Source organism: Myodes glareolus, chromosome X, assembly GCF_982192425.1.
Source record: "Myodes glareolus chromosome X, mMyoGla1.1, whole genome shotgun sequence".
NCBI classification, from domain to species: domain Eukaryota; kingdom Metazoa; phylum Chordata; class Mammalia; order Rodentia; family Cricetidae; genus Myodes; species Myodes glareolus.
In genome coordinates, this window is record NC_142053.1 from 140,616,047 (window position 1) to 140,631,576 (window position 15,530).

The following is a 15,530-nucleotide window of genomic DNA, read 5'->3' on the forward strand; positions in this document are numbered from 1 at the left end:
TAAGTAATTTCTCTGGTCAAATCTCCCAATGCTTCTTCCTTATCTTTCTAAATATCAAGAGTCCCCATGATTGCCGGCAAAACCTTATGTGACCTCACATTTTGTTACATCTTTTAACTTATGTTCGTGAGATACATCTTGCGCTTCCCTTATCTTCTCCATCCACATTGGTCTCTGAGAGTTTCTACACACTCCAGTCATATGCATTGTTCAGAGCATTTATACTGACACTTCCTTCTGCTTGGACTATGTACTATGTCCCTTTGCCTCAGAGAGATCTATCAGAGCACCATTGAAAATTTCAACTCGGGATATTCATCATTTATGTACTCCTAGATCCTTTGTGTGGAAAAGTAATGCTTTTTCTTTTTAATGTGGTGCTTAACACATTCTATATACTATTTGATGTACTTGGGTGTCTTTCGTGCATATTTCCCTCAACTAGAATGAAGTTTGATAAGGGAAGGTGTACTTGCATGGCTACTTTGTTCACTGATCTATCACAAATACTTAAGTAAATGCTAGTCACACAGCAGGTCCTTGGGACATATTTGTTGATCCCCACCCCCACCCCAAGTTCACCTATACCTAAGAATTTTTCGAAAGATCAAAAGCAAACAAGAATAAAACCTCTAGAGCAGTGCTTCTCAACCTTCCAAATATGGTCACCCTTTACTACAGTTCCTCATGTTATGGTGACCCCAACCATAAAATTAGTTTTATTGTTACTTTATAACTGTAATTTTACTCCTGTTATTAAAGGTAATGTAAATATCTGTGTTTTCTGATGGTCTTAGGTGACCCCTATGAAAGGGTCGTATAACCCCAAAGGATTTGTCCTACAGATTGAGAACCACTGCTCTAGAGATATATAAGTCTTCACATTGGAAAGCATGTGAAGACCTTTTTTCCACGTAATGATAGGAAACATTAAAGGGGCTGTTGGTGGAAACAAAAGATGAACAAGACCTGAAACCAGTGAAAAATTAATAATAAAATTAAAAAACATGACTTTTTGGAATCTATATGATCAGAATAGTAGTACGAAATAACTTTTCCATTAGGAAGCTATCTGGTCCTTCTACTTTGATCCATCATTAAAACCTGGATTAGTGGGGCTGGCTGGAGAGATAGATAGCTAAGCAAGTAAGGGCTCTTGTTGTTTATGAAGAGGACCCAGGTTCAGTTCCCAGCACCCACATGGCAGTTCAAAACTACCCATAACTTCAGTTTCATATCTGATGGCCTCTTCTGACTTCCAGAAACACCAATCATGAATGTGGTGATCATACATACATACAGACAAAACACTTATACAATAGACATATTTTTAAAAGAACAGGATAAGCAAACATTTTGTCTACCACTGTACTTATTCATACACCCATTTTTTATTGGATGAAACATTTGCCAGCATTCTTCTAACTCTCGTGTAAACAATAAAATTAGTCTCTTACATCAAGGAACTCTCAGCCTGGGGGAGTGCAGAAATTACATATGTGAGTAATCCCCAAGTCATGTGATAAGTATAGATTCTATGGCAAAAAAGTAAACTCCAGAAGTGAAATTTTCCTGGATTCACTTCCTAGTTCAACTAAAAATTAGCTGTGAGTTTGGACAAGTTGCAAAGCTTCTTAGTGTCTTGATTTCCTCATTTGAAAAGTAGGTGCAAGAATATAATCTGTTTTCTTCTAGGACTGTTTTAAGGATTTGATGAAATCAGATTCTATAAAGTAGCTAATCCAAAGCAAACTACTAACTGCTTGCTATCACTAGTGCTATGATTATTAGAAGTATGATCAGCAGAGTATTGTGGATACAAAGAGAACAAAGCACTGCAGTCCTGTGCAGCCAGTTTGTGCCAGTTACCATGGAAACAAGGTCACTGTGTAGGAGGAGCTACAGGGAAGTATATTCCTGACACAAAACAAGCAGTGAACAAAAGGAAATTAAATTAGAGACATGTGTGCCTACATCCCCATCGTTCAACCCAAGAGTACAAGTTACATGTACAATTCCATCTGTAGTTAGGGTCCTGAGGCCAATTTACATGGCAGACAGAGAAACTAAGTCAACTATTCACAAAGAACTAATTTTCCTGGGTTTCAGAGCAACGTCCGGAATAATATTTCATATTACTTAGTTATGAGGAAATGTTCCTCATCATTTACCATAAGGACATTCTTCTAGTACATACCCTCCAGGTGGAAGTCCTTACAAACAGTAGTTACTGATAAAAAGGCCATCCAAGTATACCCTGAAAGCTAGCCTAATGCCAACAAAATAACACGGCAATGCTGATGTCCTTCTTACATGTAAAATGCAGTTGATTCCCAGACACTGGTATGCCTCAGGATCCCCCAGGGTGCCTGTGCAAAGAGATTGCTAGGCCCCACACCAACATTTCTTTCTCATCCACCCAGAAGCACAGGAATTAATTAATTATTTCTCCCAAGTATGGGAGCTTCAAATTTAAGTAAAACTCTAAGGTTCTTAAAAATAAACAATGATTTCTTGAAAGATAAATGACATCATGTCGCAGCAAAGGCAAACCTTCCCACACTCCACATTATTCACAGACAGGGAGTTAAAGCATTTTTATAGATATAGCATTAAACTTTGTTCTTTCTTTCAAATTTTGACAACAGCATGGGACCCCATTCAATCTGACCAACTTAAGAGTGCTTTTTCTTCTTCAAGTCTTAACACAAGTTCCCTTTATTATTCTCTCCCAGCATCTCACAACCCATTATCTCCCTCACACAGAGCCACAATTTTTAGTTTACATCCTATTCAAGCATCTGCAAGGTTCTCCCACAATTTTTCCCTGACTTTTTTCTTCAAGGCCTGCTCATACTGAAGAATCAAAAGGTAGCCGCAACCAGTGCCCATGTTCTACATGAACAATTCAGGATTGGATTGTGCCTCGTGTATATTAGGGATACTTTGGAAAATCTATCCATTTAACATTCAGCAATATAAGCAATATATTCTTACTGGACTCAGACCAAATCTCTCAAGTCAGAGCAACATGAATTTTCTAAAAATTACATGTTGCAAAACACTAACAAACCATTGAAATTTCTCGAGCAGGGGTTGGTAAACCATAGTCTGTGAGACAAATCCAGCTGGCCACCTGTGTTTGTAAGTCTTTGAGCGAAATGTACACTTTTACATGGTTGAAAAGAAAAAGATCAGAATAATATAGTGTGATATGTAAACGTTTTATGAAATTCAAATGTCAATGTCCATAAAATGTTCTACTGAAACACAGTTACACATATATTTACATTCTGTCCATGTAACTTTCATACTATAATGGCATATCTTATGACTGTAATGGAGGCCGTATGGTCCAGAAATTTAAAGCGAGGTATTCTCTCACCCTTGAAATCAGCTGACTTCTCTGCTGCATTATTCCAAGAGAAAGACAGACAGACAGATATGGAAAGACATCAGGCCAAGGATGACAGGACTTTAGAGGTGTCCAAATCACACATTAAAATAAACTCTCAAGGGAGAGACTGTCAATCCGCATGCATTCATCAACCTCATTGGAAAGCTACAATAACTTGTCCCTGGGCTCAAAATCAAATGGGCTGTGTGACAGGGTTAGGTTATAAATTCCAAACATCTTTGGGAAAGATAGAACTATAATTGAGGTCCCCCCCCCAGGCACCTGTCTAGTTCCATGAACTTTTTGAAGTTCCTCCGATGAGGTGTGGGCTTGAGGCCTACGCAGGAGCGGAAAGAATCCTCTTCAGACCCAAAGCCATTGTAAGGTGGATATTTCCTTTCTATTTTTGGAAGAGGAGGAGGCTTGCATGAAATGGCAGTAAAATCATCTATAACAAAACACAGTCAAACAAAACGTCAATATTTTTTTGCCCTGATTATGGCTGTTTTGAAAGGTCTGTTATTATTTCAAGATGAACATGAAGATTTTGTAGACTATTTTAAACTCTTTCAAACAAAACATGAGAGTAGGTTTCAACTGGGTTTATAACAACCACAGAGCTCACTTACTAGTCATTGATTCAAAGGAAAAAAAGCAGAAATCTTTATCAAATAACCTCACATCCCCATTTCTGAATATTATTTTGCTCTTCCCTTGATTTTTCAACAATATGAAAATTTAAACTTGAAAATTTATCCTATCAATTTCATGTTTTAACCTGCAATTTGGCCCTCTCCTATCTTCAGACAACATTCACTAATGAAAGTTACTTTCCCAATAGGAATGGCTCCTGACTGCCTCCCTTTTAACTTTACCCATTGGTCAGTTCCTCCTCCTTGAATCCACTTTTTTAAGCCCTCTTCCTTGCCTCCAATCAACTCTAAGACACTGTATTTCACTGTCTATTAATAAAACAAACCCTCTTCCCGTCACCAGCCACTGTTCCAGGTCACTCATGTTATTGCTCAAGATAAGATTGCAACTGTAGTTGTAATGAAGTAAAACCCCAAACAGTTAGGGATATCTAATTGCCTACACTCTCAAATGGAGCATGATATGATCAATACTGTTGAGTTTTTTACTTATCATGTGTAAGAAATTAGAGAGTGGAACAAGGTTACAATATCTCCAGAAGCTCTTAGGTAATCATTTATGGTGTTGTCATCTTTAAGAACCAAGTGTGCTTTCTAGAACAAACAACATACTGACCCAATCTATCCAAGTCACCGTGTTTGACCTACTACAAATGGCAAAAGAGATTCTAGAACATTTCCCAAAATAAAATTAAAACAGATTTCTTTCTTTGTATTTCTTTCTTCCCCAAGCTTGATAGGTGTTTCAGTTGTGAACAAAAAGAGCTCTACAAGTGTAAAGTATATTTTCTTCTCCATAGCCAAACTTCTAATAGAAGAAATAATCAAGATTTTGGTACACATCATTAGAAAAAATGCACACCAATGTTAAGTGGGTTTTTTAATTGATCAAAAGTCTAAGGGTGTGAGGCCATTTTGAATTATGATTTGAAAACATTTTTCAGCTTTCAACTCTTCTTAGATTTTCTAGCTGCCTTTGTATGAGATTTCCTGAGGCACAATTCCCAGAAGAGCTTTGGTCCATCTTAACAGAAACTGCTCACAGAAGACACGTGGACAAAGGAAGTGCCAGAAAATATTTCTCAGTGGCACAGTGAAAAGAGACAACTAGTGTGTTCTTATGGAGAATCTAATCAACCTTTCTTAATGTTCATTTTGAGATTAAAGAGACATCTTGGTAAAAAAAAGAAAAGCCCAAATCTTCAAATTTGAACTGCAGTAGACTTTATCCTTGCTCATCATTATGTCAAAAACACCACCGCTTGGTACCTTTGTTCCAGGGCAAGCACCATAGAAATGGCAGGAAAACTTTATGTAATTAGAAAACTGGGACCTGAGCAGTTTCTTCCAACAAGGGCATATCCATATAATTCTACCTACTAATCAGAGTGCACTGGCCACAAGATTACACTACACGCTAATCTTAGTGCACTAACCGAAGATTTCGATTCTTCATTGCAAAGTCATTAAGAATATATTCTATAGCCTTCACTACAAATCTTAAAACATGGTGTTGTTTTCTCAACTACCTAACTTTTGCAACAGATTTAAGTAACAAAAGAACCAATTTAGGGCTTTCCTCTGCACCCACAGTGCCATCTAGTGTATACAACAGGAGAACTGTTCCACTTTAGGACCCTTGACTTTTAGAACATCATATAGATCCTTTCTGGAAACTCTGATCAAGATTTAACTTGAAATTGCATCTCCCTGGTAGCTCACATAGGTTCACAAAGCCGCTGAATAATACATGAATGAGAAGTTGACTGTCATTGGGTTTTCATCACCCCATCTACCCTGCCTATTTCAGATACTCAAATGTTGAGCAAATAAAAAGGCACACCCTTTTGTACAAAGCATCTTCCCAAATGTATTTTCTAACTAAAATTTGGGTAGACACTGAAACACTCATGTCTTCCAAATACACTGATTCTTCTCATTCCAAATGACATGTACACATGAATTGAATGCCCATCCATGACTGACTAGATTCAAACAAACTTCAGAGAGATTGCGTATAGAACTGGAGTTTAATGATTCTATATCCCATCTCTGGTAGAAGCATTATTGGTGAAAGGCACGAAATACCTCAACGTTTATCTCATGTGATCTAATATCCCACAGATATAACCAGACTTTAGGAAATCCGAAGCTTATGTAATTTTGAAAAAAAATTATTCAAGCCAAAGAATGCCAAGTTACTAAGATAAAATTAGGCCAGGGCCTTTGACTAGGACCCCTATATAAAGGAAGAACCTTGAAAATTATGAAACCTTCCTTAGCTTCAAAGGAAATACATCTCTTCTTGTAGTCAATACCTAGACTAAACAATTAGTAAATTACACAGTCAGAACTCAAAGGTTTATTTCTCAATCATCCTTACTAACTCTACAGGGGGAGTGAAAGAAGTAAACCTGGGAAGTCCATCAAGGCCACCTGGTAAACCATACACCAGTTCTGTCTCTGCTGCTCATTTCCTCAAGTAACCACTGACTTGTCCTCTGCCATATTCTCTTCCTTCTATTCCTGAGAGTGTAGAGATGGCCAGAACTGATTACAGAAAATGAAAGGTGCTTTAAAATTATCTTAACCTTAGTCTCAATAGAAAGACTCAAAGGTCTTGAGAATGAATGATTGTTACTGCTTTGGTTTTACCAATCACCAAAATCAATGATCAGAAATTAGTCCTATAAACTGGGTATAGTGCTATATGCATATAAACCCCAGTGTTGGGAGGCTGAGTCAGGAAGATTGCCATGAATGTATGAGCAGCTTGTGTTACATAGTGAGTACCTCGTCAATCAGGACTACACAGCAAGACTGTTAGAGGAAAACAGACAGAAGGGAGGGTAAATAATGGGAGGAGAGAGTAGAAAGTAGAGAAAAAAATCGTATTAATAAATAACCTAAGGCATAAATTCCTAGATAAGAATAGTTAAAATTCAGGTCTCTTGTCTTTTTAGTGCCAAGAAAGACAAACTAGAACCCCTGGAACGTTTTTAAATCTTCATCTACAGGAAAAACCAACAATCTATTTTTGTCCACATCAACAATAAGGGAGCGAACTACTCCATCCTGTCAGAGAAGCAATCAGCAGCAAGATGGCCACAGTGGTTGATGTAGACATTACAATGGACAAAACTGTGTAAGACATCTATGAAATTACCATCTCCTTGGAATCTTAAAATGAATGAATCTCATCTTTCTATGGGACTGTTTCTTATCTAGAGGTTCACATGTCTTTCAGAATTCTATCAAATCCTATACTTCTACACAAACAGAAAAGATAGTCATACATCTTCCTTGGATTGTGGCCAACTCTTCTTCTTTGTCTACCATTTTTTTTCTTTCCTAAAATAAGTTGGAATGTTACTCTATTAGACAGAGGTCTAAAGTAATAAGGCTGAATAATACATTAGAGATTGCCCCTGGAGGCTAAGAAGATGGCTCAGTTGGCAAAGTCGCTACACAAGCATGAATATCTGAGTTCTATAACCAGCATCTATGTAAAAAACAGGCAAGCATGACAGTATTTTCCTATAATATCAACAACGGGGAGATTGGGTTTACTAGCCAGCCAGTCTAGCAGAACTGGTGAACTCCAGGTTCAGTGAAAGTCTATGTCTCAAAATTATGGTAGAGAGCCATTGAGGAAGACACCCAACATTGATCTTTTGCTACCACATACAGACACATGCATCTACCAACAGGAACACACACACGCCTGCACACAGAGACGTAGAGGCAGACAGACAGACAGACAGACAGATAGATAGATACGTACGTACATACATACATACACACACACACACACACACACACACACACACACACACAAAGAACCTCTTCCAGGGTCATAGTTACTGGTGGCACTTTGTTCTGGTTTAGGCTTCAGTAACAGTAAAACGTAATATATAAAATTCTATCTTATCAATTTTTAAGACCACATGAATTACCAACAAAATTATCACCCTTATTATCACATTAATACTGTTCATTAAAATTGCTTGTTAATGTTTATGTCAAATATTACAGTACATGGAAAAGTTTCTCATCCTTATAACTATCTTTACCAACATGTCACAGCCAGTAATGAAGACAAGTAAAGATCACTTCTTTAATTTTTTAAATGCCAGAAATAACTAACTAATAATTAATTTAAGTAACAGGAAATATATAAATTTAACTTCACAAAAGTCAGAAAAAAGCAAATGTAAAGATTATTAGAGAATGTGAATCTACTTCTCCAGATTTCACTATGTATATAATCTATAGCCATTTGTAACATTAAGTGTGGTATCAAAACTCAAAAAATGTTTTGTAATAGCATTTGTTAAATAGGACATTTTAGTATGTTGTAAGAAGTATTAAAAATTCAGTGTGACTATGAAATGCTGAAATGCTTTCTAAATTTGTATTTATATAACAATAAATATAAGGCTTAAAAATATAAGGCTATGTTAACTTTGAAGGCACAAAGTACATTTTTACATAATATAATACAGTCTAGAGGGAACAAAGAAAAATGGACTAAAAGAAATTAAACACAAGAACAGATTCAAGTGGAATGGACTAGAGAGAATTTAAAACCAATACATTTGCCCAGAACAGCTAGGTTTGGGGCATACTGGAAAATTCACACTACCTCATAAAATTTCCTGTAGAAGGTACTTAAGAAATGGATGAGTGACCAACTTCCTCTACTACAGCATTCATTTTTCCCTAATGTAAATACTGCATTCTCAAATTAAGCTGACAAACAGCCAAATTTTGAACTCAGTTTGGGAAATCATATGCTATCTTGGAATTGTTATGATAATCTGTAATCTTTTACTACATCCTTTTATGAGAGTAATCTTTAGGTGTATGTAATGGTTCTCTGTGAATCATCATCAAATTTTCCATCTTCATTGAAGGTGGACAGATATCTATACTCACTAATGGCAAATTCTTTTCCCCAATAATTTAAGGGCCACTAGAAACTTCCTAGATGATTGTTTATAATCCTCAAAATAAATATGTCCATTGTGTCTACTAAAGAGAACCAATTTTAGAAATTAAAGTGGAAGTACGGCCACCAAGTTGACTTTTGTCATACCCAGGCATGTTCATCAATCTAGCATGCAGATGTGGTAGAACAATTCCCTTAATGAACCTGGAAGGCAAACCAGAAGTCCTTTTTATTCTAATCCGTTCGTGTGCTTTATGTACCTCCCCTCAGAATATACAAAATACTACACAGTGCAGACACCACACCAGGATGGCAGGCCTCTTCTCATTCCAGACACAAACAATCTGGGTTGCTTTTTTGAATTAAACATTTTTTCATATATTTTGATCATGTTTTTCACCTCCTCTAACTCCTCACAGATCCTCCTCACCTCCCCACCCACCCAACTTCATATTCTAGCCCTCTCTCCCAAAATAACAAAACAAAACCCCCACAAAAAAAATCCCACAAAATGAAAAACGAGCAAAAATCAATAAGACAAAAACAGGTCAAAATGAAACAAAATATTAAAGCACCTTATTTTTAAGAAGTTACAGGTGCTCAGCTTCATTTTACCACTCACAGAGCATGTTTAAGTAAATAAGCCATAGTTCACAGAAGTACACATTAATTCTCCAGATACATAGTACACACACCCAAATTCAGCCCATCATGGATTTTTAAAAGCGCTGTATCAGTACTGATCATGTATAGTCTCTTTTCTTGTCATTCTCCCATAAACCATAGCAAATATTTACATAGCATTTATATTGAATTAGGTATCACAAGTAATATAAAATTGGTTTAAAGTAGCAAGGCACCTGCTTGTTACCCAAGTTACACAGGAGGCTAAGGAGGAAGTATTGCCAAGTTCAACACCAGACTGAAAAATATGATGAGATCCTATCTCAAATTGAATGAATGAATGAGTGAGTGAATGCACACATAAAATAGTATATAAGAGAATGCATATAGGTTCTTTGCAAATGATATATCATTTCAGTGAGAGTCTTGAGCATCTCTCAGAGGTAGCTATAAAGGAAGAGCTAGAATCAATTCCCTGCAGATACTGAAGGAGGATTACATAGAGTACTAGACACTATCACAATTCCAAACCCCATCCTGGGAGGTCAGCAAATCCTGTCAGTTACAGCAGAAACAGGTATGTGAATCATGAGTACAGACAAGGTTTAGAAAGTATGTAGAAGTGGGAGTTTAATAAATGAAGGTTTGAATATTAGATTTTATAGCACACCCTTTGCCTGCTTCTAGACCCTCATAATATTTTGTAATGTGGTACAAGTCTCAAATTCTCTCTTTTAGACTATAAGCCTCTTCTATAACTCTGCATCACCTCTAGCCTACTGCACTGACCTACACATAGTATGTACATAATAAATCACTACTTTTCACTCAACTCAACTTACTTGCCTGGAATGGAATTGATATCTATGGAAAGAGAAATAAGAAGTCTAGCTAGACCTCACCAGGAAATGTAAAGCAAACTGGTGCAAGAGATTTCCCTAGAGAACTCAAGTGAATGTCATCCATTGTGGTAAGCAAGAATTAAATGAAGAGATGGGATCCAACACTTCTAGTTCAAGTGTTCTACCAGAATACCATACACTAGAGAGAGAAAGAGGCTTCTAAAGGGAAATGGAAGCCCCTAGCATGAGGCAGACAAGTATAATTCTTGGTTTTTTCTCACTACCACATAGCCTTGGAAAACTGAGCTTAACGGACCTTAGTTTCTTCACCTCTACCATGGAGACAATGAGTCTGCTCATAGAAGTCTGTTTTTAGGAATATGAAAAGAACAAAAGGAAATCTTAAGTAGGGCTTAAAGTGTTAAAAATATTTCCTAACCAGCATGAGCATCACTTACCAAGTCCATACTTTGTCCTATAATAGGTCTTAGTAAATTCATCACAATCACAGAGGAGGACTTTTCTTCCCCACACATTGATGGTGGCACCTATAGTCAGGTCCTGATCTGTGTAAAAGTCTTGCTCTACTTTTCCTAGCTGATAATCAGAGGAAAAATAGCATTAGCCCCATGAATCTGCCCAAGAACTACATGCCTTTTCACAAGAAAAAAATTAAAATTGTTATAATTATACTGGACTTCCCTGTCAGTACCCTGTCCCTTTAAGAGACAAGCTCTGCCCACTCCCAATCTCTCCCTTCATGTCACTGTTCTTTGCTTTCTCCCTCTCTGCATGCCCTTCTTCTGAAGAGGCAGCTCTCTGCCTCCTTCTCCCCTCTCTTTTTCTTTCTCTTTCTCTCTCTCTTCCTTCTCTCCCTCCCCCATTAATAAAACTTCACATTCCATCTCCATCACATGTATTCTGTTTTTCACATGGTCTCCCACCCACCATGGGACTCACCAAAGTCTCTCTTGCGCGAAATCTTTCAAAAATCACCTTAAGATTTTTGGAATCATCATTTACAACTAAATGTTAAAATAAAAACAACTCTAAGAATTAATTTTTTATCTTTTTTGTACCTATGTGTGGGACGCACTGTGTATGTACATATGTGTTCATGTGCATGATTTATGTTGAATATAGATGTACACATGCCACAGATCGTGCATGGAAGTCAGAGGACAACTTTAGGTAATGATGCTTACCTTCCATCTCTTTTGAAACAGGATCTCTTTGTTGTTAGGTACTGTGTATACCACACTAGCTAGCCTTTGAGCAGCTGAGGACTCCCCAGTTTTCCATATCACTCATCGGAGTACTGGGATTGCAGATGAACTTGACCATGCCTAAATTTACATATGTTCTGGGGAGGGGTTCATACTTTTACAATTGCACAGCAAGCACTTTCTCCACTCAGCCATCTTTTCAGCATTATTTTAACACTGTAGTGCTTGCACAAGCAACGCAATTTAATGCATATATTTCTGAATGCATTTAAATATGCTTATTATTGATAAAGTGCAATAGAATTCATATAATTATATATTTCCTGATTTCATTCACTAGCTCACAAGGCAAGACTATAGAATTCACCCCAACATCCAGATTTCTCGGACGCCACATAGGAACCAGTAGCAAAACCCCAGATTCCTCACCTGGTATTTATCCAACAGATAGCCATCTGCTCGCCATTCTGACAAGCCCCCATACACATTGAGGACTGCTCGGTCTGTTATCTGGCCTGGTTGAAATATTCCAGGTGGGCCATACTGTAAGATAAAATCCAAACATGGTACATGTCTCCAGACACAGAGATGCTGCAGTCCCAGGATACATGCCAGAACTGGGCACCGCATAGCTCTGTTCTAACATCTGTGAGGAGCCAGTCTATTCACCTCTTGTTCTGCTACCACATGTCCTTCACAGTCCTGATAAATAGACATTTTTCCTCAAATACCTCCATCCTATAGGTTTTTGTCTTTTTTGTTCTTTTGTTTTTGTTTTTGAAACAGGGTCTCATGTAGGAGAGGATGACTTCAAACTCAAGTATCTTAGGATGACCTTGAACCCCTGGTCTTTTTCCTTTAACTCTCACCTGCCAGGATTATAGGCATATATCACCACAGCCAACCTTCCATCCTTCAAGAAGCCATCTGCTTAGTTCTCCATTGAATGACCAGACATATGGAGAACCACTCAATCCATTGTCTGCTTCCATTTCCAGACTTGACCAAAATATACACCATGGACTCAGGCTACTTTCTATATTTCTCCAATTGTTGTACAGGCAATCATCTTTTTTTGCTTGTTTGTTTTTGTTTTGTTGGGTTTTGGTTTTTTGTTTTTCGAAATAGGGTTTCTTTGTAGCTTTGGGGCCCGTCCTGGAACTAGCTCTCGTAGACCAGGCTGGCCTCGAACTCACAGAGATCCACCTGCCTCTGTCTCTCGAGTGCTGGGATTAAAGGCATGCACCACCACCGCCCGATGGCAGTCATCTTCTTTATCCCCCAAGTGCAAATATCTCCAAGGAAGAACAACTAGCCCCTTGCCACCTCTCTTTGTTCTGTCTAGCAGGCTATCCAGTCCTGAGTGTAGGAAATGGAGTACAGCTGGCAGCCTAAATTGTTCTCAGAACTCCAGCTTCTTAATTCTCTCGCCTCAGCAGCATTATGTACTCCTTGCTTTGAGAGCCAAGGGTACACCCATCCCTTCTGGATCTCACCCCAGGGAGAATCTATACTCCACAAAGCAAGACATAAGTCATTTTCTTTTTCATTATAGCTCAAAAAGTGGCATACAGAACTCAACAAATATTTGTTGAATAAGTAAATAAAATGAAGCAACTGATGGCAAGACATACTGCAAATGTCAGGCGCATCATTATTTCATATTTAATCTATTTTTCAAAGACATTCTAATAACAGATTTTCCTGGCTTTTCCTAGAGGCCTGCTGTGCATATTCTAGAGCTCCCTCAGGGACAAATTCTACCTCTTCCTCCAGCCTTGAAGAAACACAGCAGGACTTCTGGCAGTAGGCACAGAGACTATGGGTGAGCCTCCTGTGAGGACCGAAAAGCCAGCAGTTGTTTGCACTCACTCCTAGTAACCTTTTCAGAAACAGCAAGAATGAAGTTTATTTTATCCAAATCAGAAATGAAATGCAACAAAGACCTGTGGAAAATAGCTTCAGTTCTCTGTAACCTGATAGGTATTAAGAAATGGGTCCTCAGAGAGTGGCTTTCAATGTATCATCTCATTTAAGCCTTCTAGTTATGGAAGCTCTGCTATCTGCATTTTAAAGGTATGGGAATATGTATTCAGAGAGGTTAAGTGGCTTGTCCATGCTCACATGGCTATCAAAAGACAAATCCACAATTCTAATTTCGGTCTGTCTCTGTGTCATTCCTGCTGTGCCAGTTCCCGTCCTTCTCAAATTCTGACATGTGTTTGGAGAAACAAGCCTGACAAATCTTTCTCACAGTAAAGAAAATGCCAATATCATCACTGTGGTGGTGGCTGGCTACTTGGTGGCGAGTCACTATACTTAGAATTGTGATTCACTCCTTTGCAAATGTGTATATGTTAGAGTACACACATGTATGTACATGTGTGTATTCACACCCTGATCAATACCATGGGTCTCCTTGGTAAGATGCAGGATGGCAATGTCCTACTCAAAGCCAGTCAATTAACTTCAAGAGAGTCCCAAATTTCTTATTACTAATTGCTGTGAATTCAACAACAACAACAACAACAAAAAAGTTTATTCATTTCCTTGCATAAGTGTGCTGGCTAGCTTGCTTTTTTCCCGGGGGGGGGGGTGTTTGTCCTTCATTTGTTTGTTTTTGTCAACTTGGCACAAGCTAGGGTCATCTGAGAAAAGGAAATCTCAATTGTGAAAAGCGTCCATCACATGGGTCTGTGGGCAAGCCTGTAGGGCATTTACGTGATAGATGATTGATATGGGAGAACCTAGCTCACTGTGGCCAGTGCACCCCTGAGGAAGTGATCCTGGGTGATACAAGAAAATAAGTTAAGCAAGTCATAAAGGGCAAATGAGTAAACAACACTTCTGCATGACTCCTGCACCAGCTCCTGCCTCCAGGTACCTACCCTTCATGAGTTCCTCCCTAGACTTCTCTCAGTGATGGACTGTGATGTGGAACTGTAAGCTAGAAAAAAGTCCCTTCCGCCACAAACTGCTTTTGGTCATCATGTTTTAGCACGGCAACAGAACCCCTAACTTAGCCAAGTAGCATACAGTAACTGTGTCACATGAGCCATCACACAACATTCCAAACAATGAGTGACAAATCTCTTAATCCACAGACATCCTCAAACTGCTTACCTTGGGCAGCTTGCCCCTCCGAAGGAATGATGACATAGCATCCCGGCCTGAGTTAAGTGACAGTAATTCTCTGATTTCAATAGTATCGTCAGACAGGAAGTAATGCAGCACTAATTCTCTACGGTCCCCAAACAGTGAGTGTGAGTCATCCCACAGGCAGAAGAAACGCAAAACCTTTCCATCAAACTGGAGGAACCGTTTCAGGGTGTCAAAGGACTGATAAGGGCGAAAGGGATCCACAAACTCTAACGTCTGCAAATGGAAAAAAAATGTCAGAAATACTGCAGGGTTTATATAGTCATTTCTGGGAGGCAAACAATAATACAAAGATAATTTTTTTCTGTAGACTATTTTGCCATACTTTCTAAAAGGTTTAACTAAATATTATATAATAACAGATATATGGATCCAGGCATACAGATATATGTACTCACTGTCAGTTTTAACCTTAAGAATATAGACAAACATTGGAAAGCTTTTCATACCTTGTTGAACATTACTTTAACATACTAAACTATATTCCTGGGCTATGTTTGAAGGTGACTTTTCTCAAAGTCTTACAACTTTATTACAAATAGACAAACCGAATCTATGGTGACAGAAACCAGAAGAGTAATTATTTCTGTGTAGGGATATAACAAGAAAGGGTACTATCTGGGGATTTGAAAAGAAAGGTGAACAAAGGAATATTATGAAATTATGGGAAATATTCTG

General features: G+C 38.1%; 1 protein-coding gene across 2 annotated transcripts in view; it reads right to left on the reverse strand.

Annotated features, from left to right (window-relative positions):
- The window catches only part of Efhc2 (EF-hand domain containing 2), a 175,137-nt gene that overhangs the window by 77,230 nt on the left and 82,377 nt on the right, over positions 1-15,530 (reverse strand). For both annotated transcript variants that reach the window (XM_085684528.2, XM_048461553.3), the window contains exons 5-8: positions 14,817-15,068; positions 12,123-12,236; positions 10,926-11,064; positions 3,680-3,845 (exon numbers count right to left, since the gene is read on the reverse strand). In XM_085684528.2, the coding sequence (XP_085540654.1) occupies positions 3,680-3,845; positions 10,926-11,064; positions 12,123-12,236; positions 14,817-15,068 (671 nt within the window). The remainder of the gene's footprint in view (positions 1-3,679; positions 3,846-10,925; positions 11,065-12,122; positions 12,237-14,816; positions 15,069-15,530) is intronic.